The sequence below is a fragment of the Triturus cristatus genome, chromosome 11, assembly GCF_964204655.1.
Source record: "Triturus cristatus chromosome 11, aTriCri1.1, whole genome shotgun sequence".
Classification (NCBI taxonomy): domain Eukaryota; kingdom Metazoa; phylum Chordata; class Amphibia; order Caudata; family Salamandridae; genus Triturus; species Triturus cristatus.
The window spans coordinates 859,978,712-860,002,941 of record NC_140594.1 but is presented as its reverse complement, the minus strand read 5'-3'; the positions used below and the strand labels follow the sequence as shown (position 1 = coordinate 860,002,941).

The 24,230-nt window shown below is 47.7% G+C and overlaps 1 protein-coding gene across 3 annotated transcripts in view; it reads left to right on the top strand.

The window, feature by feature from the left end:
• The window catches only part of GIGYF2 (GRB10 interacting GYF protein 2), a 1,663,629-nt gene that overhangs the window by 1,475,774 nt on the left and 163,625 nt on the right, over window positions 1-24,230 (top strand). For all 3 annotated transcript variants that reach the window (XM_085634698.1, XM_085634699.1, XM_085634697.1), the window contains exon 26: window positions 12,673-12,827. In XM_085634698.1, the coding sequence (XP_085490824.1) occupies window positions 12,673-12,827 (155 nt within the window). The remainder of the gene's footprint in view (window positions 1-12,672; window positions 12,828-24,230) is intronic.

Sequence of the window (24,230 nt, the reverse complement as noted above, 5' to 3'; positions counted from 1 at the left end):
GCCTAGCTACTGTGGCTGCACATCTACGGAGGCAACACATTCACGTCTACCCTTACCTGGACGACTGGCTTGTTCAGGCAAAGTCAGCCCAGCAATGTGCCAGCCACATGTCCCGCACCATTCACCTTCTTCACGGTCTGGGGTTCTCACTAAATTATCCGAAATCACATCTCCAACCCGCACACGTACAACAGTACCTAGGTGCGACCATAGACACTCTGGCGGCCACAGCTCAGCCAAATTTAGTGAGGATCAACAGCATGCAACTGCTGATTTCCAAGTTCAAACCCCAACACTCCCTTCCTGCGCGAGTGTTCATGCAGTTGATAGGCATGATGGCCTCCTGCATTTTCATAGTCCCACACGCGAGACTACATATGCGCCCGCTTCAGGAGTGCTTAGCACGTCAATGGAATCAGGCTCACTGGCAACTAAAAGACCTAGTGTTGGTGAGCGGTCGGGCATACAACTCTCTGCATTGGTGGAATCCACAAAACCTTTGCAAGGGCCGACCGTTCCAAGAGCCTGTTCCACAAATAATACTGACAGCGGACGTGTCTCTCCAGGGATGGGGAGCTCATGTACTCAACTACACAGTGCAGGGACTATGGACAATACAACAAAAGAAGATGCACATCAACCTTCTAGAACTGATGGCAATCTTCCTGGCAATGAAAGCATTCAAAGTACATTTGTGCAGCAAAGTCGTGTTGATCCGGACGGACAACATGACTGCCATGTACTACATACAGAAGCAGGGAGGAACACCCTCTCCACAGTTGTCTCATCTGGCTCAGAGCATGTGGAAGTGGGCCATTCAAAGGAACATGTTCCTCATGGCGGAACACCTCCCCGGCAAGGACAACCAGATGGCGGATCTGCTCAGCAGACACAGCCACCAAATGCACGAGTGGGAGTTACACCCATCAGTACTCCAACCGTACTTCCAGCAGTGGGGTCATCCAGAGATAGACCTATTCGCCACAAGCGAAAACGCAAAATGCCAAAGCTTTGCCGCCAGGTTCCCACATCCGCAGTCGCAGGGCAATGCGATATGGATGAACTGGTCCAGCAGATTTGCGTACGCTTTTCCCCCAGCACCATTGATACCGCTGGTGGCACGCAAACTCAGACAACACTCACTAACACTCGTCCTGGTTGCTCCAACATGGGCACGCCAACCATGGTACACCACCTTTCTCGAACTTTCCGTGGTGCCGCATCAAAGGCTGCGGATCAAACCCGCGCATTTGACGCAGAACCATGGAGAGATTCAGCACCCAGATCCGCAACAGCTGAACCTGGCACTCTGGCTCCTGAAGTCCTAGAGTTTGGCTACCTAAACCTGCCACCTGACTGTATGGACATCATTAAGGAAGCTAGAAGACCCACTACCAGAGCTTGCTATGCAGCCAAATGGAAAAGGTTCGTCATTTATTGCAATAACAATGACATTAACCCGCTAGACGCATCCATCCAAAACATAATCTGTTACCTCTTACACCTATACCGATGCAATCTGGCATACACCTCAATACGTGTCCATTTGACCGCAATATCAGCCTATCTCCAGAACAGGCAGCACCTCTCTTTATTCAGAGTGCCTGCCATCAAAGCATTCTTGGAAGGACTCAAACGTGTAATTCCTCCAAGCCACCCACCAGCTCCAATGTGGAACCTCAACTTGGTCCTCACACGCCTGATGGGTCCACCCTTCGAACCTTTACACTCATGCGAGATTCAATTCCTCACCTGGAAAGTAGCTTTCCTAGTAGCGATCACTTCTTTGAGGAGAGTTAGTGAACTCCAGGCACTAACCGTTCAAGAGCCATTCATACAGGTTCACGCCAACAGGGTCGTACTACGTACCAACCCCAAATTCATGCCCTAGGTGATATCGCAGTTCCACATGAATCAAACTATCGAACTGCCTGTTTTCTTTCAAAACCCACAAACTGTCGCGGAAAGAGCACTCCATACACTAGATGTAAAGAGAGCCCTCATGTACTATATAGACAGGACTAAAGTCTTTAGGAAAACAAAACAACTTTTCGTTGCCTTTGCCCCACACCACAAAGGTAACGCCATCTCCAAAGCAGGTATAGCCAGATGGATCGTTAAATGTATTCAAATTTGCTATCAAAAAGCTAAACGCACATTAACGATTCCCCCACGAGCCCTCTCAACACGTAAGTTAGGGGCCTCCATGGCTTTCCTGGGAAACATCCCTTTGCATGATATATGTAGAGCAGCCACCTGGTCCACTACACATACATTTACCAAACACTATTGTGTAGATGTGCAATCAAAACAGCAGGCAGCTGTAGGACAGGCTGTTCTCAAAACTCTTTTTCAGACCGCTGCAGCTGGCACTGGTAGCCGCCGCTAATAGAGGGTACTGCTATATATTCTATGCACAGATATGAATTCAGCAGCCCACATGCCTCGAACTGAATATGCTACTTACCAGTATGCATCTGTTCTTGGCATGTAGGGCTGCTGACATTCATATCGCCCACCCTCCTCCCCGGCGCCTGTAGCAGCTGCAGCTCTCAGAATTACTGTAAGCATGGTCATCACTTTCTGTATCTACTCCATCACTGCCACAATGGCGAAAAACAATCTGAGGATGGAGAGGATGCCCATGCGCACTGTGGTCCAGGGGAGGAGTCACCTATCTCAGGATACTTCGAAGACTCTTCCAGGACAACAACGTGCAAACATCCGGACCCAACACTAGGCGGCGATCTATGCACAGATATGAATGTCAGCAGCCCTACATGCCAAGAACAGATGCATACTGGTAAGTAGCATATTCAATATCTTTGAATCCAGAAAAGTATAGAGCAAGGAGTCTAGTAAATTTTTGTATTCAATTTTTTGTTTTTTCGCAGTCAAGTGCGAGATGCATACATCAGCCCAGCCAACACGTTTCGTCCAACATGTACTTCCTCAGGGTTGGGTCTATCTTTCATATATAGATAAAACAATCATCTTTCTATTCCGATCAAGTTCCCAAGTCATTTATCTATCCGCCACTAAGTAACGGATAGACGAACGGCTTAGGAACTTGATCGCTGCACTTGGCAGATTTGATATAAAGGCAAGTATCCTTGAAGCTTATTGGACACTACGGGGGAATCCCAGCTTGTATGTTTGCAACGGAATAGAAAGAAGATAGTTTCATCTATATATGAAAGATAGACCCCAACCCTGAGATAGTCCATGTTGGACGAAATGCGTTGGCTGGGCTGAAGTATGGATTCTCGCACTTGACTGCGAATAAAGAAAAATTGAATACAAGAATTTTCAAGACTTCTTGCTGTATGCTTTCTGGATTTTGTGGATTCAAAGATATTGATTGTACTTTCCAGTTTAATTGTATAGATTTGTATGCTCCTTTACATCAGTTTTATTATTGGGAGAGAAATACATTTTCTCTTATATGGGACTTCTAAGCGGTGGGGTCACGTCTAATTGAGCATCATCAAGTAATAGAAAGATTGAGGACTACTATACTTGTGCAGCCGACACTTGCCTACAATGCTGATACAACAACTCCACTATGGAAGTTAATAACTGGATTCAAACTGTGCACAGACTGCAGGAAACTGGTATCTGTGCTGAATCTGCACAATGTGTAATTGTGAAGCTTGTGCTCATATCACAACTTAAAGTTGTACGGCAAGTGTGCTCTTGTGCAATCCAATGCAGTCCGAGAACAAGAGTAATCTCTACATTGCAAATATAAAAAAGCTCACAGTTGAAGCAAAAATGCTACTCCAAGTTGACTGTTTTTCTTTGAAATGTTCAGTTGGCAGTCAGTCTTCTGGTAAGTCCAAGTCAAAGACATGCCATAAGTGCAAAAAAACTAAGAAGAACTTTACTCTGTCCAGCCGCGCGCAGTCCAGTGAGAATGTGCAAAGGTGTCACTATAAAGATGATCTCGTCAGACTGGTGTCACCTGACTTACTTGGTCCTGCAATTGGTCCAGGAGTGTCACAAATTCCCTAGGCCGTCGTCAACACACCACAGCAGATAACGATTTTTAAAGAAACCTTGCAGCACATTTTGAATGCTTTTCCAGCTCCCAGTGGTACTCTTTCGGGGACACCCCAGTTGTATGCCTTTTGGATAGATACACCCATGCTTGGTTGGGCATGGCCAGCTGTGTCTTGCTGGCCGTCCAGGAAGAGCTCTGGACCTCGTTGGCCCAAACAATGCAAGGTGGTCAGGACGAAGCCAAATGTGCCCTGTGTGTCAGCTTGGATACTACAGACTGTGCAAGTGGAGGTATACCGGCAGTGTCATGCTTAATAGGCTTTCTTAGATAAGATCATCAGGGTTTTCTGGAGACTTGTAAACATCCCTAATGACATCCCCTTTCATGGGCCCATGTTTGGGGTGAAAGCTTGATTGGGTGTTAAAACTATTTAAGGACGTTGTTCCACAGCTCAATTGTTGTCTGTTGTCTCCATCCAGGCAATTTCACCACAGTACCGAAAATTCTGATATAGACTTCTAGCTGGAGATTCTTCATCTTTTGAATTTTACCTAGGCATCAGACTAGATACAGAAACTTTTCTGCAGTACTTCAGTGAGCATTTAGGTGGCGCAGTGGGCTCCACAATGGCACCATTCTGCTCCAGAAATAATGTGCGAAGGCTATACAGGCACCACCACTGTGCACTGATGTACGTGCTCTCCATGCCACTGGAATCAAGCTATCCTGGCTGACGAGGGCTGAAAGCCCGAAACTGGTCCTAGGATGCTTGTTTCCAGTCCAGGGAGGACCTGGCTTGGCAGTTCGGGCTGGACTGTTCCCATGGGGCACAGGGTCAAGACTGATTTGCATATGGCTGGGTTCAAACTGGAATGGCATGGTGAGCAAAAAAACGATGGATTTAGGCCCAGATCTCTGTACTGGGGTGAATGTATGACATTGTTCTGCATTCTGTCCATCAATTGTTGTTTTTGCATTTGTCACTGATGTACGTTCCTTTCATTCCACGGCACCGGCACAGATTGGGAGCTCCCTTCGTGTCTCTCAGAGACACTTCCTTGCAAAATAAAAGTTAAATTTTGAAGTGACGACACTCCCAAACAGGTTTTAAGAACTGTAGGGACCGTTGCAAACAAATGTCTGTAACAGATCCCCACCAGGTATTTCTCTGGTGGCGAGCCACTACTCAAAGGCCTACAGCAACTGCAAGGTGAAGCTTTACTTTACCTAGCATAAACAGAGTTCTCACAGGAATCTCTCCAAGTCAGAGTCCACGTCAAAAGTTCAATCCTGTTCCTGAAGTTGATGAAGCCACTGTAGAGTTCTTTCTTTGTCGCCATCCAAATTGTCAGGGAAGTAAAAAGAAAAAGAAACACAAATCTTAAGCCAGATTCCACCTCCTCATGCCACTCTCACCAGAACAGACGTGGGGCTGGTACCACAACTCTTGATCTTGCTCCCAAAGTCGACTGACTTCAGAGCCTATCCTGCAGCTGGTTTCAATGCAGTCCGTTTCCGGGGCCAAAAACGATGCCATGTCAGATGGAAGAGTTCCTCGCATCTATGCTTCGGCTGTTTGAATCGTACCAACTCCCTCTGACGTGCCTTCAGTCCCCAAGGATCCAAGAGGACCTCCGGAGTGCCATAGGTGGGTACGCCCTTGGCGCCAGTTGAATCCTCCAAGCCAGTCTTGGTTCTGGCTCTAGTTCCAACACCTCTGTGGCAGGGCCAGCGAGGCAGTATGGGCGATGACTACGGTGCGGACCTCGGGGGCACAACCTTAACCTCGACTAGTGTTCTAATCGTAGGTGAGGTCATGCCTTCTTGTTGGCCACAGTGGGCTTATAGGCTGTCTGAACATGAGGAGGTCAGTGTCTCCTGGCAGAGAACACCGGGATCAGAGGGCACAGAGTGGCAACGAGGCGGAGAGGAGCGCGGTGGCACTCCAAGTGAGGAGGATGACCAGAGTGAGGACAGCGGGACGGGTCCGTCGGAGGGACTTGAGAGGACCCAGCTACCGCCCTTCTAAACCTTGCGGAGCAGAGGGACAATCTCAGCGCCAGAAGAAGCAGAGGACCGGTAGGAAAAAAGAAAAAACGGTGTTCCTGACATCCTGGGGAAAGACTGAAAGGATGAGGCCACCACAACTCTTAAGAAGAGTCAAGGCTTCAGGCAAGTTACCCGGAAGGGGCACGTATTTTATCTTGGGGAATAGGGGCACAGGAATATTTGGTGGGCATATGCCGAGTCTTTTGGCTGAAGTATGGTGTTATTATGTTTATGTTCGAGGCATATGAGCTGCAGATTACACACTTTTGCATAGATCGCCATCTGGTCTTGGGCCCGGATGTTTGCAGTTTGTTTTTCCTCTTGGAAAGTCTTTGGAAGTCACGAGGTCGGCGACTCCTCCTTTGTATCGTATTGCGCATGGGCTTCGGCTCCATCCTCAGATTGGTTTTTTTCCGCCATCGGGCTCGGATGTAATCTTCGCGCTCCGGTTCCGAATATTTCCAGTTCGACGATCGAAGCGGAATCCTCACTCACATCGCGATATTGTTTCGATCGCGATCTCCTCAATCACCTTCTCATCGACAAATCTACGGTTCCAGTCGTCGACGGCGGCCTTCGGGCCTACCCAAGCTCCGGTCCCGGCTGATGGAAAGAACTCCATTCAAGAAGTGCCCTCGATGTGGGTCCAAATTCCCCCACATCGATCTTCATGAGGTGTGCAACCTCCGCCTCTCCCCTGAACACGAGGCTCGAGACTGTCCGGCCTGTAAGTCTTTCAGATCGAAAAAGACTATTCGGGAGCGAAGAGCCAGACGAAACATGGCACACTCCTCGACCTCCGTTCCAATCGACTTCTTCGGAGACGACGTCGAAGATCCGGGACAGCAGCGCACCGAAGAGGACCTCGTCAGTGCTTCCAAAGCCGACGACTCAGATGTAGAGGACATCATCCCAGCGCAGAGGGTCGTGAGTAATTTACCCCCCCCCCCCCCCACACACCCGTGCCGACACCCAAAAAGGCTTCGGTCACGCCTTCGCCTCCGGGCCTAGGCAAGACCAGAGACACTGCTTCACACACCCCACCTTTGGGCCCGGTGAAGAAGCCAAATAAGCCTTCCGGTGGCTCAGGCTCGAGCCAGCCTTCCAGCGGTGCCGACAAACACACTTCGGCACCGAAAAAGAAACCGGCCTCTACCTCGACACCGAGCTCCGCACCGAAGTCCTCGGTGTCGAAACCCAGCGCTTCCGTACCGACGCCATCTTCGGTACCGACCAAACCCCATAAGGCCCTCGGCACCGACACTTGCACGCCGGAGCCCACCTCGGCACCGACCAAGAAATCGGAGGTTCCCAAGCCCAGTGCTAAGCACGGCACGGACAAGCCTAAAAAGTCAACGGCCCCGAAGACTTCGGCGCCGACGGAACAAACATCGTCACAGGAACTGTTTACACCGGATCCCTTACAAAAAACTCTTACCAAGGATCCAAAAACTGGACATTTGGCACTCTCTTCCAAAAAGAGACATTTGGACAAACCGGTTCCGCCTCCACCTCCAAAGAGGAAGGACTCTGCTACCTCCCCTTTCAGAATACCTTCCCCACCTCCTCCACCCTCCCCACCTCCGCCCCCTCCGCCTTCTCCACCCCCACCTCATCGCTCTCCGACCCCGTCTCCAGACGATGATGATCAGGGGGACCCATATCACGATCCAGGGGATGTGCCCCAAGACCCCACCCCTACAGGATCCCCAGACCCATGGGACAACTACAATAACCCAGATATTCCAGACGTCCCACAAGATGACCTTTACCCTTCCAGGCCATCTCCACCGGAAGACTCATTAGGTTTCCACCACCTACTTCAGAGGGCAGCACATTATCACGGGGTAGAGTTACACACTGACCCAGTGGAGGAGGATTTCCTCCTCGACACATTTGATACCGCACATAGGTCTACCTCTATACTACCTATGCTCAAGGGGGTGGTAAAACATGCGCCAGAGGTTTTTAAGGACCCAGTCAGGGCCAGGGTCATTAACCCACGCATAGAGAAAAAGTACAAAGCTGCCCCACAGATCTTGCCTATATCAAAGGGCCAGCGCCACTAGATTCCCTAGTGGTTTCCACTGCACGAAAGAGGTCAAATTCCCAGGCGTCAGGCGAAGCACCACCACCTGATAAAGAGTCAAAGCTACTGGACGCGTCAGGAAAGCGCACTGCGTCACAGGCAGCCAATATATGGGGTATCGCCAACACCCAAGCGCTATTGGCCAGATACGATAGGGCACATTATGATGAATTAGAAACCATAATGCACCACCTCCCGGAAAGATACAAAAATAGGGCCAATGAATTAATTCAAGAGGGTAAGACAATAACTAACACCTCCATACGCTGTGCCTTAGATGCAGCAGACACAGCCTCCAGGGCCATTAATACTAGCGTCCTCCTCCGTCGCCATGCTTGGCTGAGAATATCAGGTTTCAAACCAGAGCTACAGGTCTCCATCCTAAATCATCCCTTTGACCAAGAACACCTATTGGGCCCAAAGGTAGATGAGGCCCTCGGAAAAATGGAGGACACTGATACGGCGAAATCTATGGGAGCCCTGCAGTCACACCCTCCTAGGCGCTCCTTTCGCCGCTCTTCCTTTCGGAGTACATCTAGAGGCTACTCCTCAGATAGCGCGTCCACTTCCTACAAATCCCCCACTCAGTCCACCTTCACAAGGGGTTATCAAAGAGGCGGCTATAGGGGCAATAACAATAAAGGCAGAGGCAAAGCAAATACCTCCCGCTCTGCCACACCGCCTACCCAATGACTTCGTCCCCCCCCCCCCGCTCACTCCAGACCATCCCACTCCGGTCGGGGGCAGACTACAAAATTTCCTTCAGGTCTGGGAGACCATCACCTCAGACAAATGGGTGACCCAAATTATTCGGTCAGGGTACTGCCTAGAATTAACATCTAGCCCCCCAAACATTCCACCCAGGCAACGCCCAATGTCACAAGAACGTTCCACATTACTAAAACAGGAGGTAATCTCCCTCCTACAAAAACAGGCAATAGAACAAGTTCCCACCAATCAGCAAAATTTAGGGGTCTACTCCCTATATTTTCTAAAACCAAAAAGGGACGAGACTCTACGACCTATTCTAGATCTCCGGCCCCTAAACACATACATACATTCAGACCATTTTCACATGGTAACACTTCAGCAGGTACTTCCGCTCCACTCCCAGAACGACTTTCTCACCACACTGGACTTGAAAGACGCATACTTTCACATTCCGAACACCATGCTCACAGAAAGTACCTCAGATTTGTAGTGGACGGGCAACACTACCAGTTCAAGGTGCTCCCATTCGGAGTCACAACAGCACCAAGGGTATTCACAAAGTGCCTAGCGGTAGTGGCGGCACATCTCAGAAGACAGCACATTCACGTCTTCCCATATTTGGACGACTGGCTGATAAAAGCCACGTCCTACAACCAATGTGTACACCACACCGCCACTACAATCCAACTACTTCACCAACTAGGCTTCACGGTGAACCACCAAAAGTCCCAGCTAACACCATCCCACATAAAGCAATACCTCGGTGCCACCATAGACACCTCAAAAGCCATAGCCTACCCTAATCCGGCCAGGATTGCAAGCATTCAGGCTTTGCGTCAAAGATTCATACTTCAACACTCCCTCCCAGCAAGAGTGTTTATGCAACTGATAGGGATGATGGCCTCTTGCATTTTCATAGTGCCCCACGCAAGACTCAAGATGCGTCCCCTCCAAGAGTTGGAAGAGCGCGCCAATGGAACCAGGCCCAGGGGCAACTGACAGATCTGGTGTTGGTAGACGGTCGCACCCATCGCTCTCTGCAGTGGTGGAACACCACAAACCTTTCCAAAGGTCGACCGTTCCTGGACCTGGTTCCACAAATAATACTAACAGACGCATCGCTCTCCGGCTGGGGAGCTCATCTATTACACCTTACAGTGCAGGGCACATGGACGCCGCAACAAAAGTTACTCCATATCAACCATCTGGAGTTACTAGCAATCTCTCTAGCCCTAAAATCCTTTCAGAGACAGATTTTAGGCAAGGCAGTCCTCATTCGCACAGGCAACATGACTGCCATGTATTACATTAAAAAACAAGGCGGCACACACTCTCCACAGCTCTCTCAACTAGCACAGAGCATATGGAGATGGGCAATTCCACACAAAAATTTTCTCCTAGCCCAACATGTCCCAGGAGTCCAAAACACCATGGCAGATATGCTCAGCAGACAGACGCAGCAGATCCATGAGTGGGAACTTCACCCGCAGGTTCTTCACCCATTCTTTCAAATGTGGGGGCATCCGCAGATAGACCTCTTCGCCACCCACGAAAACAAAAAATGCCCAAGCTTCGCCGCCAGATATCCACACCCATTGTCCAAAGGCAATGCGATATGGATGAACTGGTCAGACAAATTTGCGTACGCTTTTCCACCTCTCCCACTAATTCCATTAGTGGTGCGAAAGCTACAACAGCATTCCCTAACACTGATCCTAGTAGCTCCAACATGGGCCAGACAACCGTGGTACACCACGCTGCTGGAACTCTCGGTAGTACCACACCAAAAGCTACACCTCTCACCATGCCTCCTAACCCAGAACAATGCAGAGATCAGGCACCCGGACCCAGCTCAGCTCAACCTTGCGATCTGGCTCCTGAAATCCTAGAATTCGGATACCTAAACCTTCCCCCTGACTGTATGAACGTCATCAGAGAAGCTAGACGCCCTACCACTAGAGCCTGCTATGCTGCCAAGTGGAAAAGATTTGTTGTTTATTGCCATAACAACACAATCCTCTAGACGTGTCTATACAGCACATCATATGCTACTTACTCCATCTACAAAGGTGTAACCTAGCATATACCTCCATTCGGCTACACCTCGCAGCAATTGCAGCTTACCTACAAAACAGGCAGCACCTATCACTTTTCAGAGTACCTGCCATTAAAGCCTTCATGGAAGGCCTAAAACGAATAATTCCCCCCAGAGTACCACCCTCACCTGTGTGGAACTTAAATATCGTTCTCACAAGGCTAATGGGGCCGCCCTTCGAACCTTTGCATAAATGCGAACTGCAATTTCTCACATGGAAAATAGCTTTTCTTGTAGCCATCACTTCCCTTAGAAGGGTCAGTGAGATACAAGCACTTACCATACAAGAACCTTTTCTTCAAATGCACCAGAACAAGGTTGTTGTCCGTACCAACCCAAAATTCCTACCTAAAGTCATTTCCCCTTTTCACCTAAACCAATCTGTAGAATTACCGGTATTTTTCTCGCAACCTCAAACTGTTGCAGAAAGGGCTCTACACACGCTAGATGTCAAACGAGCCTTACTTTACTATATCCAAAGAACACAACCTTTCAGAAAGACCAAACAACTGTTTGTCTCTCTCTCTTCACCACACAAGGGCAACCCCATCTCAAAATCAGGGATAGCTAGGTGGTTTGTAAAATGCATCCAGATTTGCTACCACAAAGCAAAACGAACGCTATCCGTTCCCCCTAAAGCCCATTCTACACGAAAGATAGGGGCTTCTATGGCTTTTCTAGGGAACATCCCATTAGATGATATCTGCAAAGCAGCTACATGGTCAACACCACACACTTTCACTAAACACTACTGTGTAGATGTGCAAACCAAGCAACAAGCTAGTGTGGGCCAGGCTGTACTGAAAAACACTATTTCAAACCACTGCAACAGATACCGGTGGTCGCCGCTAAGGTTGGGAACTGCTATATAGTCTATGCAAAAGTGTATAATCTGCAGCTCATATGCCTCGAACGGAATATGCTACTTACCAGTATGCATCTGTTCTTGGCATGTAGAGCTGCAGATCTACACACGCCCACCCACCTCCCCGGCTACCTGTATCTGTTCCAGTCTCTCTTATTTAGATACAACACACATGGGTTTCTTCACTGTTATTACTACGCTCCATCTTTCCCTGTTGGCGAAAAACAATCTGAGGATGGAGCCAAAGCCCATGCGCAATACGATCCAAAGGAGTCACCGACCTCGTGACTTCCAAAGACTTTCCAAGAGGAAAAACAAACTGCAAACATCCGGGCCCAACACCAGATGGCGATCTATGCAAAAGTGTGTAGATCTGCAGCTCTACATGCCAAGAACAGATGCATACTGGTAAGTAGCATATTCCTTCTTTTGGATGCACTTACCTAACAGTAGGCTACTCCTTGTCATTCTTGTGTTCATGTCTTATGATTTAATAAGGTCTCAAGTTAGTGAACAACACAGTCATTGACAATTTGCCCAAGGGCTCCATTGCAGAGGGTGCGTAAAGAGAAAGATTGAAGCAACTAATGTCGGCATGTAGAGGTGACGCTTATGTGGATCTCCTACGTCACTTCCCGGGTGGTACAGAACCACATTGTGCCACCTCCCATTGCAAAGGAGCATTGTTGGAAAACTTCTCCAGAACCAGTCTGGTGCCAGAATGTGTTCTAAAGGTGACAAACCAGTGGTAAGATAGAGTATGCATCAGAAGAAATGTTAACGAAGGTAAGTAACTTTTTGTTTCAACGTAGTCCTCCTTTGTGTACTCATTGTCACATTTCTTTTCTTTTTCATCCCAGTAAGAATGTAAGTGGTACCAGCCGGCAAAATAAAAAAGTAGAGGAAGAGGAGAAGCTTCTAAAATTGTTCCAGGGAATGAATAAGGTCCAGGATGGTTTCACTCAGTGGTGTGAACAAATGCTTCATGCACTCAATACAGCCAACAATTTGGATGGTAAGAAGGAAAAAAATGTAAAATTTCCTAGGAACAATGTGTGCTTTCTTGAAGGCTGGGGAGGTTTGAGGAGGAAGCGTGTTGGAGGAATTTAAATTCAAAGGGATAGCTCTGTTATCTGTGGTGAGAAAAGGTTAAAAGAGGTCCAAGGCAGTCTGCAGTATGCTTGCTCTAGATAAATTTGTTTTTGTTCCATGACTCTTTTTGGGATTTTCATGCTGTGCACCACAAGTATAATCGGAAAGACACCACAAGCCTGTAACTTTTGTTTCCAGAAGGGCCTTAGTGTAGAGTGTGAAGTGAGAGTGGAAATTCCACCCAAGACTCTCGTAGTTAGGGAGAAGCATAGGGGGGGTTCATTACGCAATGATAGTCGCAGCTGAAACAACACATAGACATAGGTCTGTCCAGTGACGAGGATGAAAATCCTGAAGAGATGGAACGGGTGCAAGGAGATGGATCCAGTGCCCAAGAGGGAGGCATCTACCACGACAAACAAGAGCCATCCAGAATGACCAGGAGGGAACAAGTGCCTAAAAGGCACCTACCTCTGGTTACAGGCCTGCAGTGGAACTAAGCTGAAACCCTCAGACTCGTAAGTTCTAAAAAAAAAAAACCTCAACACCAAAAACATCAATGACTAAACGGAGGCTGAAACGTAACCCCACGTGTCCAAGTACAAGGACACTGTTGAAGGATTGGTCATCAGACAAGACACCGGCTTGATGTTGAAAATTGATCGAGGCCGATGGAAGCAAAAGGATTTCTGACTCTGGAAAGAAAGACATTGCAAAGAATACATCCACAATGACGTATCCCACAGCTCCACGCCAACCTGTTCGAGGCAGAGGAAGAGTCTAAAGCCCTAAGGGGTCAGAGTCCATAACCTGGTAATCTATCGCTGAAAGACCCCAATAGACAACACCAGTAAGGAGAAGAATAGGGTGATTCCTCCTAGAGTGGATAGCAGTCAGATCAGACAATTGGATCCTGAACATAATAGAACAATAGTACTGAATAGGATTTTTACAACAACCTCTGTGGAGACGACCAAAAGTGAGAAGTCACTAAGAAAAAGATAACCCACCTGCAACAAGCGGTAGAGGAGCTGTTAGAAAAGCAAGCAGTAGAAAAGGTGCCAACAAGGAAATCAACCAACGGGTTTAATTAGTTTATTTCCCAGTAGCAGAATTTGAGCTGGCACGAAGACCTACTTTAAGATTTTCAAACAAGTTCATCGAAACTAAAAAGTTCAAAATGTCCACACTTCATGAGGTCATCCCTCTCCTTTGGAAAGGAGACTGCATGGTAACCATAGACTTGAAGGATGCTTACCTGCATGCGTCAGTAAATAACTGGCACAAGAAATTTCTCAGATTTGTCATGAACAAGGTACATTATCAGTTCAGAGTAGCTTCTATTGCGATACAGTCGGCACCCAGAGTTTAAAAAAAATGCCTGGTGGTGGTGGCTTCACCCTTGAGAAAGCAAGAGAAACATGTGTACTCCTACCTGGTTGGTAAAGGCAAATTTACTAACAAAAAAAGTATGCAGGCAGTGGTGCTAAAATTGGGTTTCTCCCTGAATTTAGAGAAGTCATCCCCAGACAGAGAAACATTCCTGGGGGCTAAATTCAAGGGAGGCCAAAGCATTTCCTACAACAAAGAGTGTCTTAGTATTGACACATCAAACTTGCCTGTACCAGCAGGGACAATCTCCAACATTGAGAAATGTAGTGAAATGAATGGGCCTAATGGCATGTCCTGCATACCCTAGATTCCCCTTGTCAGGCTCCTCATGAAGCCAATCCAGGAGAGATTACAACACCAATGGGCAGTCAGTCGGGAGTTGAGAGGATCTAGTGAGTGTCACAGAGAGAGTGCAAAAATAAATATAGTGGTGGAGTACGGAGAACATTACAATAGGAAGACCCTTCAAACAGCGAGCACCCACCCTGTATAGCCATCACTATAGACTCATCCCTCACAGAGTGGGGAGCACACATGGGAAAACTAAATATCTGAGGCCTATGAAGCACAGCAGTTGCAGTAAAATGCTCGAATGTGTTTGAACTAAAACCTTTTTGCCTATTGCTGATGGCTTTTCAGGCACATGTCAAAGGGTAAACAGCACTAATCAAGATGGACAATACAACCACAATGTTTTATATTAATCATTGGAGGAGAAAGATCACACGCTGTGTCCATGCTAACCCAGGATATATGAAAATGGGCTATTCAGAGAAACATAACCTTAAAATCCATAGACCTGCCAGGTGTCCTAAAAACAGAAGCAGATAGACCTAGACACTAGCATTTTGGAGTGTTGTGTTTATCATTACACTTGTTAGATTTGTTATATACCTTAAAAATTATTCCTCTGTTTTAGTTTAGAAGATGGTGCCTCCTATTATATTTGGGAGACAAACCTCTGAGTTTACTGGATCCTAAAATACTGCTAGAAAAATTCCAGGGTTTACCCTGAAGAAGCAACATATAATTTTAGAAGTTACAAAACATGTATTGGTTAGTTTGTTTTTATTAAAATTCTGAATAAAAAATTTGAACTTTGAGCATCAGGCCTTTTCACTATAAACTTCTGAACTCAGAGTATATTACATTTCGCAAGACTTGGAAAGGGGTTTGCTTTTATTTTCTGGGGTTTTTAATATTTTTGTTTAAAGAAGGTCCACTAAGGGTTCTCATCCACGTTTTAATTGAAACCGAAGCAGACAGGTTAAGTTGAAAAATCAACACCTCACACGATTCGGAACTAAAACATGCACAGTGAAAAAAGTGTTTCAAGAGTTGGGCGCACTATAAATAGATGTAAATAAATGTTGTAAATGTTGTAAATGTAAATGTTGTAGACTTGTAAAGCGCACAGCTGCCCCAGCAACGGGGCGTCCCGGCGCTGTAGACCGCTGGGGAACCCATCCTGGCTATCCCTGTGAGATGGTCCCTTTCTGGGTATCTGCAAGGTGAAACCAGGCATCCCCGGCGTCTGTGGGGGGCCGTTGTAGAGATGAGGCAAGCTTAATGCCCAGAGTTGCCGAGTGTGTTCCTGGTTAGAGTAGGTACCGAGGCGAGAATTATCAAGTCCGTTTTGACCCTGGTCCACGACCCTGCCGCGTCGGGAATTGAACCCTGGTCCCCGGCCGATTCTCTGCTTACGGGTCTGCCGCCTCTAACTAGTGAGCCACACCTCTCCACACAACACAGAGAACACAAAATGCCAGAGCTTAAAATCCAGGAACCCACACCACTGATGTCAGGGGAATGCTCCATCAAAAGATTGTCAGGGAAATCTGCATATGCTTCCCCCCACCCTCCCCCTTTCCACTAATACCATTAGTACTAAGTAAGTGTAGACCGACATCCATGACACTAATATTTATGGCTTCCCAGTGGGCCTCGCAGACTTGGTTCGCCCCAGTAGTAGAGATGGCACTGGGCAAGGTGATAAACTTACCAGCCCATCCGAGCTTGCTGACAATGCAAAGGACCCAGTTGTGCAACCTAGAGCTAGCCAGCCTCTGCTTTGCAGTGTGACTCCTGTGAATTTAGACACAGAAGATGACCGCCCCCCTTTAACCTCCATGGAAGTCCTTAGAGTGGCTAGAAGACATACATGTACGTGCTACACGCCAGCAGCAGCACAAACAATGCCACCATTGTTTTGTATTTCACTCAACTTGTAGATGTAACCTTTCCTACATTTCACTTTAAGTGCACTTATCAATGCACTGATCAGCTGTATTGACATACAAGCAGTGCACCTTATGGGAAGCTTTTTCCATAAACCAGTCATCAAAAGATTGCTAAGGGGGCAAAAAGGCTGGCACCACCAAGGTCTGCACCCATGTGGAATTTAAACATAGTACTAGCACAAATAATAAAAGGGTCCTTTGAACTTGCACATAAGGCTGAGCTTGAATACTTGACACTCAAGGCAGTCTTCTTGATAACCATTACAATAGTTCTCAAGCATTGAATCTTTCATAGATTCACATGTTTGAATCTTCCCCGTCGTCATGGTGGGAGTCTCACGGTATTAGAAATATAGCAGTATAAAAGAAAAACTCAATGAAAACCAATACAAATGCGTTACACTTTGGTAACCCATCACCATCATTATATGGTCCAAATGTCAGTAAGTGAGACTCCAGCCCTAAGATCACAATCCCCTGCAGAGCCACCATACCTCAGATTTCTAACCGCACTTCGTGTGAGAAGGAGTCTCCCTGAGCGCTGCTCAGTTTTTCTCTCTGTGGTGAACTTTTGACCTGGCTTTAATCTTAGTCTTTCTCTGGAAAAGAGGTATTGTTACTTAGTTCATTTGAGAAGATGTCTGAGGGCTCTAAGAAGAGACTATTCAGACCCTGCAGATCTTGTGGGAAGGCTAGACTGTTCTCTGAGGACCCCCACAAAGATTGTTTATATATTGCTTATATCCAAACCATATTCCTAAGGAGTGTAAGCATTGCAGGACTTTTTCTGCTAAAACTCTAAAACATAGAGAGGCATGTTTGCTTCTGTGGCTATAGAAGAAGCAATCAAGATCAGAATCTGGTTCAGAGACTGAAGAGGCTCATTCTACCCCAAAAAGGAAATTAGAGCCTACAGTTTCAAAAACTGATGCTAAAAACAGAAGGTCAGTAAATCTAAGGATAAGGTGCCTGAATTACCTGCTCCTGAAGAAGTTCCTAAAAAGTCTTCTTCTGTGCCTCACACTCCTCATAAGAAATCTGTGGAGAAAAAGGCCTCGTTGCCGGCAACTCAGTCGATGCGAGTGACGGTGTCAACGAAGGTTACGACGACAGGAACTTCAGCTTTGATGACGATGACAGCCTCATGGACGGCCGCCACGACGATGGCCTCCACGACAACGGCACCGTTGACGATGGCCTCGTCGACAATGGTTTTCAAGTCACCGAATGCACAAAGTTCGTCGATGACTATTTCTTCAAAAAGGTTCCCAACATAGACAGGATCGTCGACGGAAAGAAAAAGACCATCAGTGATGCCTGATTCAGGAAGATTTTCATCAGAATTGGCATCCTGGAACAAAGTCTCACCGCTTCCACCATCCCATCTATTAGAAATGCAGGAATCAGAGACGGAAGTTTCTTTTGGACCTGTGTATAGTCCTTGTAAGAAAATGGCTCTATATATACTGCACCAAAGTAAGGTTCAGTGTGCATAGTGTCCACAGTCCACAGAGGTTTGGCAGAGGCTAAAGTTAGGTATAACCTTACTCTCTAAAGTGGTAGCTTGGTCTAGCAGTAAGGCAGTATTAGAGGACAGTGTAAAGCATTTGTTGTACACACTCTAGTCAGCAAAGGGTCTCACACACTCAAGAACTGAACTCTTGGCCAATTGTTTTGTATATAAAAATATATAATAGTTTTATTTTAGAACCACAAGTAGGTATTAAAATACTTTCTTAGAATGAGATGCTTTAGTTAAATACTTTCAATAAGCATTAGACTTTTAAATGCAATAGTTACAGTTGTTGCAATAGGCAACATAAGTTAAACACAATTATAACATTGAGCTCAATGGGGATTTTAAAGTAAACGCAATATCAATTACTTTGCATAGGTTTTTCTTACTCGAGGCTGGATCCTGGATTCAGCCTCGGTGTATCTCCTGTAAACAGTTGAAAGAAATAGTTTTTGTTATACAGGCGAATTTTAAGGAATATTTGTATGTTTCAAAAATCGACAGAAGAATTTCTGGCAAAAACCAGGCAATTTTATCCTATGGAGGAAAGTTTGGTTATCGAAAAATCACAGTTGTAATTACTTTGTGGGATCAGTGCTGGGCACAAAGATCCAGCACTAGGATCTCTCCTGATAACAGGTGAGTAATTTCGTTTTCGTTCATCGGGCGATTTTTAGTGAATATTTTAAAGTTTCAAAACTCGACACTCAGAAGATTTTCCAAGTGAAACCAGTCAATGTTACCCTATGGAGAAAAATGTAGGTTATCGGTTTTCAGGTAAGTACTCGACTGGCAGAGTTCAGGTTCTGGGCATAGACTCGGGGGTCTCCCAGGGTCAGGTAGGTACAGTTGGTACACCCTCAGCGGCACTGGGGCAGCCGATTGCAGAGAGAGTTAGGCCCAATGTTAGCCTATGGCCGGCAGGGGGCCTTTGGTTGGTGGCTGCTAGCAGGCAGGCCACGCGGCTGTGGGAGCTGGGCACCTGGTCACCTACACAGGGCAAGTGGAGAAGTAGAATAAGACAAATGCTGCACTTCCGGGGGCACTCGAGCGCCTGGATGCAGGGTGCTTCTGAGCCGTTGGGCGCTCAGTGTATTTCAATGGAGAAGCTGCAAGATGAGCAAAGGCTGCAAGCTTGGGTACGGAGATTCTTCAGGTGTGACCACCACTTCGAGAGCTAAGTTGGGAAGCCGTAGGTTAGGTAGGCACCCAGGAGCTGGGCGCCGGGTGCCGGGTGCTGGGGTGTCTTTTGGCGTCGGGAAATCGTACCCTCTGCTGGCCGCGGTTGGAGGGGTCCCTGGTAATGAGGCTGCAGGCATCATCAGGAACGTCGAGGAGGGTCCTTGGGTGCTGGATTCTTGGTCACAGTCGCCGGGGGGGGATGTCCTCATGGTCTTTGTTCACTCAGGCAGGCTCGGCAGGTGCAGTGTGTGCTGGATTCGCGGTTCCTGGCTGGCACCAGGGGTTGTTGCTTTGTTTGAGCAGAACCACTGCTCGTGGGATTCCCAGTCTTTTAGATGAGCAAGGCAGTCGGGTCCTCTGGGGTTTTCGAGGTTGCTGACCACTGGAGACGCCGGGATTTAGCAGGAGCAGGTTCGAGGGTCGACAGGCCTGTAGGGCTGGGGCCAAGTCAGTTGGTGTCGTCCTTGTTAGCAGCTGCATGGCAGGTCTTCTTTCTTCTTCTTGTTTCGGATTCAGGATCTGAGGAAGGAAGGTTCAGGGTGCCCCTAAATACTAAATGTAGGGGCGTTACAGGTAGGTAAAGGTCAGGGACCAATGGGTCCCTTCCCTGGGGTGGGTACACCCCCTATCCTGCCCCACTCCGGTGGGAGGGGGCAGGGGCCTAGTCCTGATTGGGTAGGGCTCCCTATCCTCAAGATGGCGAGAGCCCGGCGTTGTGCTTAACCTCACCTCCCCCACCTGTGGGGGTGGGGTGGCAGAGGCTGGCACACCCCCTTTCCTCACTTTAGTTTTCCCGCCGATCTTCCCGCCAGAATGGGGGTCAGAACCAGTGGGGGCCAGTTGCTGAGTACAGCAAGTGGCCTGGAGAAGCTCACAAAGGCGGCGTGCCTTTGAAGCTTCCCCTGCCCATCCTGGGGCAGGAGACCTAGTACCTCGCCCAGGATGTGCATTGTTGCAGACCCACGAGAGTGGATGGCTCTCTTCCCAGGGGTCCAGCAACATGTCTGCTGGTTGGCAGCCTAGGCAGCCTCTCAGTCAGGACATGGGTTGTTGGTTAGTTTCAGGGGGCATCTCTAAGTTGCCTTCTGTCGTGCATTTTACATTAAATCCCACACTGGCATCAATGTGGGTTTAATGTCAGTCTTCAGTGTAGCCATCATGGTGCTGTGGAGTTCATGATGACGATCTCCCAGCACCATATACTCTTAATGGCAGCACTGCACTTACAGTGCCCAGGAATGGACCTGGGTACTGTAAGGGTACAGGGCTCATGCACCTGTACCCACACCATGGGCATAGGGCACCTAGCTGGAGGGGTGACTGAGGTATGCCAGGTCAGTGTTTGGGGGCATGGCACACAGGGATGTGTGCCATGTCGACTCTGTTTTGTTCTGCACCAAGACACTCAGCCTGCAAAGGCAGTGTGTGTGTGTCTGGGTACAGTGCCTCTAAGGGTGGCACAATAAGTGCTGCAGCCCTTTGGGGGCCTTCTCTGGTCACGGGGCCCTGGGTACCTAGAGTACCATTTACCAGGGGCTGACATGTGGCCAGAGATGCAAATTGGGTTTAGGCAGTTTTAGGGAAGGAACACAGGCCCCTGGGCACCTGATTGGCAGGAGCCCAGGGCACACTCAGTCAAAGTACTTCAGCAATTCAGCAAAAAGTGGGGGCATACCATGCAAGAAAGATCACGGATGAGGAAGACTATCAGGACAAATCTGAATATTTGCAAGAGGAGTTCTTTTAAAGCTCGTCCTCCATCAAGATCCCAGAGGTACGAATCGTTTCAGGACACTAATGAGGAAGAGGAGGAAGATAATCCTCCAATGCCCAGAGAAGAATCTGTCAGTGCCAATGTCCTTCGTCACGGATCTGAGGCACATGATTAATGACTATTATAGACGCTTTCCGGAAGCAAATGCACCTTTGCCTAACACTCCAAGTAAGGCGCAAAACACACCTTCCGCTAAGAAAGCAGCACCACCGCAAGCCTCACAGAAGACGTGTCCTCCGACAGTAATAGACATCAGATTTGACTATATAGAGAGCGATGTGGAAGAGCAACCAGAAGGATAGTTGACACAGGAGGAAGAGCCTGTGGGTGACGAATGGAATCAGTATATTGCTCTGTCATCTCCTTCACCCTCACCAGCAAATTCTCCGCCAGAGGATATTGGCTGTTTCCATGAGTTAATGGAGCGAGTCTCATAAAGTTTTGATCTTTCTCTTCCAGTGAAACAGGCAGACTATTTCTTGTGCGATTTCAAAGATTCGGCAAGGAAGTCAATTTGGACCATCCCTTTGGTGAGCTATATATGGGAGGAAGGCTTAAAAGTTATGAGAAACCCAGCTTCTATTTCGACCGAAACTGGAGAAGAAATATAAGGCCCCGCAATAGTCTCCGGCATGTCTGATAGGTCATCCCAGGCGTAATCAGTGGTCATGCAAGCAACGCAGAGGCGCTCTAGAAATCCGGCAGCAACATGTTCCGCTCCACCAGACAAAGAAGGTAGAAAACTGGATGGGGCAGGCAAACGTTTTGCGGTTATGGCAGCCGCCTCCATAAAAGCATCTAATGCTTTGGCAATAGTAAGCAGGTATGACAGACAAATGTGGTCTGATCTAGCGATTTTGCTATCTCACCTTCCTGAGGATAAGAAGGAAGAAGCAACGCAAATTCTTCAAAATGGGGCTAGGGCAGCCTCTGAAATGATTGACATAGCCATGGACATCTCATTCGTGGCTTTTAGGCAGATGGCAGGGGCTGTCGCTCGTCGAAGGCAGGACTGGCTCAAAGCCACATCTTTCCGTCCGGAAATTCAAGCTAAAATCATTGATGTGCCCTTCGATGGGGAAAATCCATTTGGTAAACACGTGGATGATGCTTTTCAGGGAATTAAGACTGATACAGACACAGCATGTGATTTAGGGATACTTAAACAGCAAAGGTTTCAGTCCTTTCGTGGTAGAGGAGCAAGAGGCCATTACCAACAAAGGCAGTAATTCCAGTCATATAAGCATTAACCCTACCAGCAACAAGGGTATCAGCAATATCCTAACCAGCAACAGTTTGATTAACCAATACGCTTTACCATCAACAGGCGAATAGAAGGAAGACATCAGTTAGATGAAAATCACAGGACAGCGGCAGGAGACCGTGACCCTCTCAAGGCGCCAACCACCTCATCAGAAAATAAACCTCAACAGAACCACTACCTTTCTCAGTTTTACCAACAATGGCTGTCAGTAACATCAGACAAATGGGTGTTGGACATTATACACCATGGCCACGCCCTAGAATTCATTAAAAAACCACCAGCCCGACCTCCCATTCCCAAGAAACATCAACATCTATCCTTACTAAAGAAAGAGCTTTTGAATCTCCTTATAAAAGATGCAATAGAGAAGGTTCTTCGAGATACAGAGAAAGGATTCTACTCGCATTTTTTCCTAATAAAGAAAAAACTGAATACAAAATGGAGGCAGGTGATGGATCTAAGAGGTTTAAACAAGTATATCAGAAAGCAACTCTTTAGAATGTTATCGCTGCAAGAGATTCTTCTAATAATGAACAGAGGAGACTATATGACAGCTTTAGATCTATTAGATGCATACTTCCATGTTCCATTGCACGTCAAACTTTGACGGTATCTAAGATTCGAGGTGGCGGGGTCCCACTACCAATTGAAGGTATTGCCCTTTGGTCTCCGTTCCGCACCGAGAGTGTTCACGAAGTGCATGGTGCCAGTGGCAGTATATTTGACACAACCAGGACACCAGGTCTATCCTTATCTAGACCACTGGCTGATAAAAGGTCCAACATATCATTGCACTCAGAACTCACTAAGAACTTGCAGGGAGCTATTGGTGTCCCTAGGCTTGAAAGTAAATGTGGAAAAATCCTCTGATACCATCAGAAACTCTACAGTTTTTAGGGGAAGTATTGAACACGAGAGAAGCAAAGGTGTATCCTTCAGAAGAACGCATTCAGAAAATCATAAAGCTGAGTTCCCAGATCCAAAAAAGAGTTAGTTTCAGTGAGATTGAACAAATCCATGCTGGGAATGCTCTCATCCTGCATTCCATTAGTTCCGAATTGCTGTCTCCACATGAGGCCACTTCAGGAACTTCTCTACCTACAATGGGTTCAGGCTCATGGATCTTTCAAAGACCTAGTCCTGGTCACTCCTCTGATGTCATGGTGGGGATAAGAACATGTTCGAGGCATATGAGCTGCAGATTGTACACTTAGCATAGATCGCCATCTGGTGTTGGGCCCGGATGTTTGCAGTTTGTCTTTGTTCTTTGGACAGTCTTTGGAAGTCACGAGTTCGGTGACTCCTCCCTCGGTCCGTACTGCGCATGGTCCTCGGCTCCATCCTCAGATTGTTTTTTTCCGCCATCGGGCTCGGATGTGATACTTCGTGCTCCGGCTTCGAACTTCTACGGTTCCAGCCTCGACGGAAAATCCTCGTTCTTGGAGTTTCTTCATCTATCTTCATCTCTCGAAGCGGCACTTTCCTCCATTTTGCACATCGGCACCGGCCTTCGGGCCCTCCTCGACTCCGGTCCCGGCCGATGGAAAGGACTCCGTTCAAAAAGTGCCCAAAATGTGGGTCTAAATTTCCCCACACCGACCTCCATCAGGTGTGTAACCTTTGCCTCTCTCCAGAACTCGAGGCTAGAGACTGGCCCCGCCTGTAAGTCTTTTCGATCAAAAAAGACCATCCGGGATCGAAGAGCTCGACGCACCATGGCGCACTCATCGACCGCAGCTCCACCGGACATCTTCGGAGACGACACCGGAGCTTCGGGGCAACAACACACCGAGCAGGAGGAAGACGTCGTCAGCGCTTCCGAGGCCGACGACTCTGACGTGGAGGACATCACACCGGCGCAGCGGGTCGTGAGTACTGTACCCCCTCCCACCCCCGCCCCCAAAACCAAAGAGACTCAGGTTACACCCTCGCCTGCAGGCCTGGGTAAGACCAAGCAC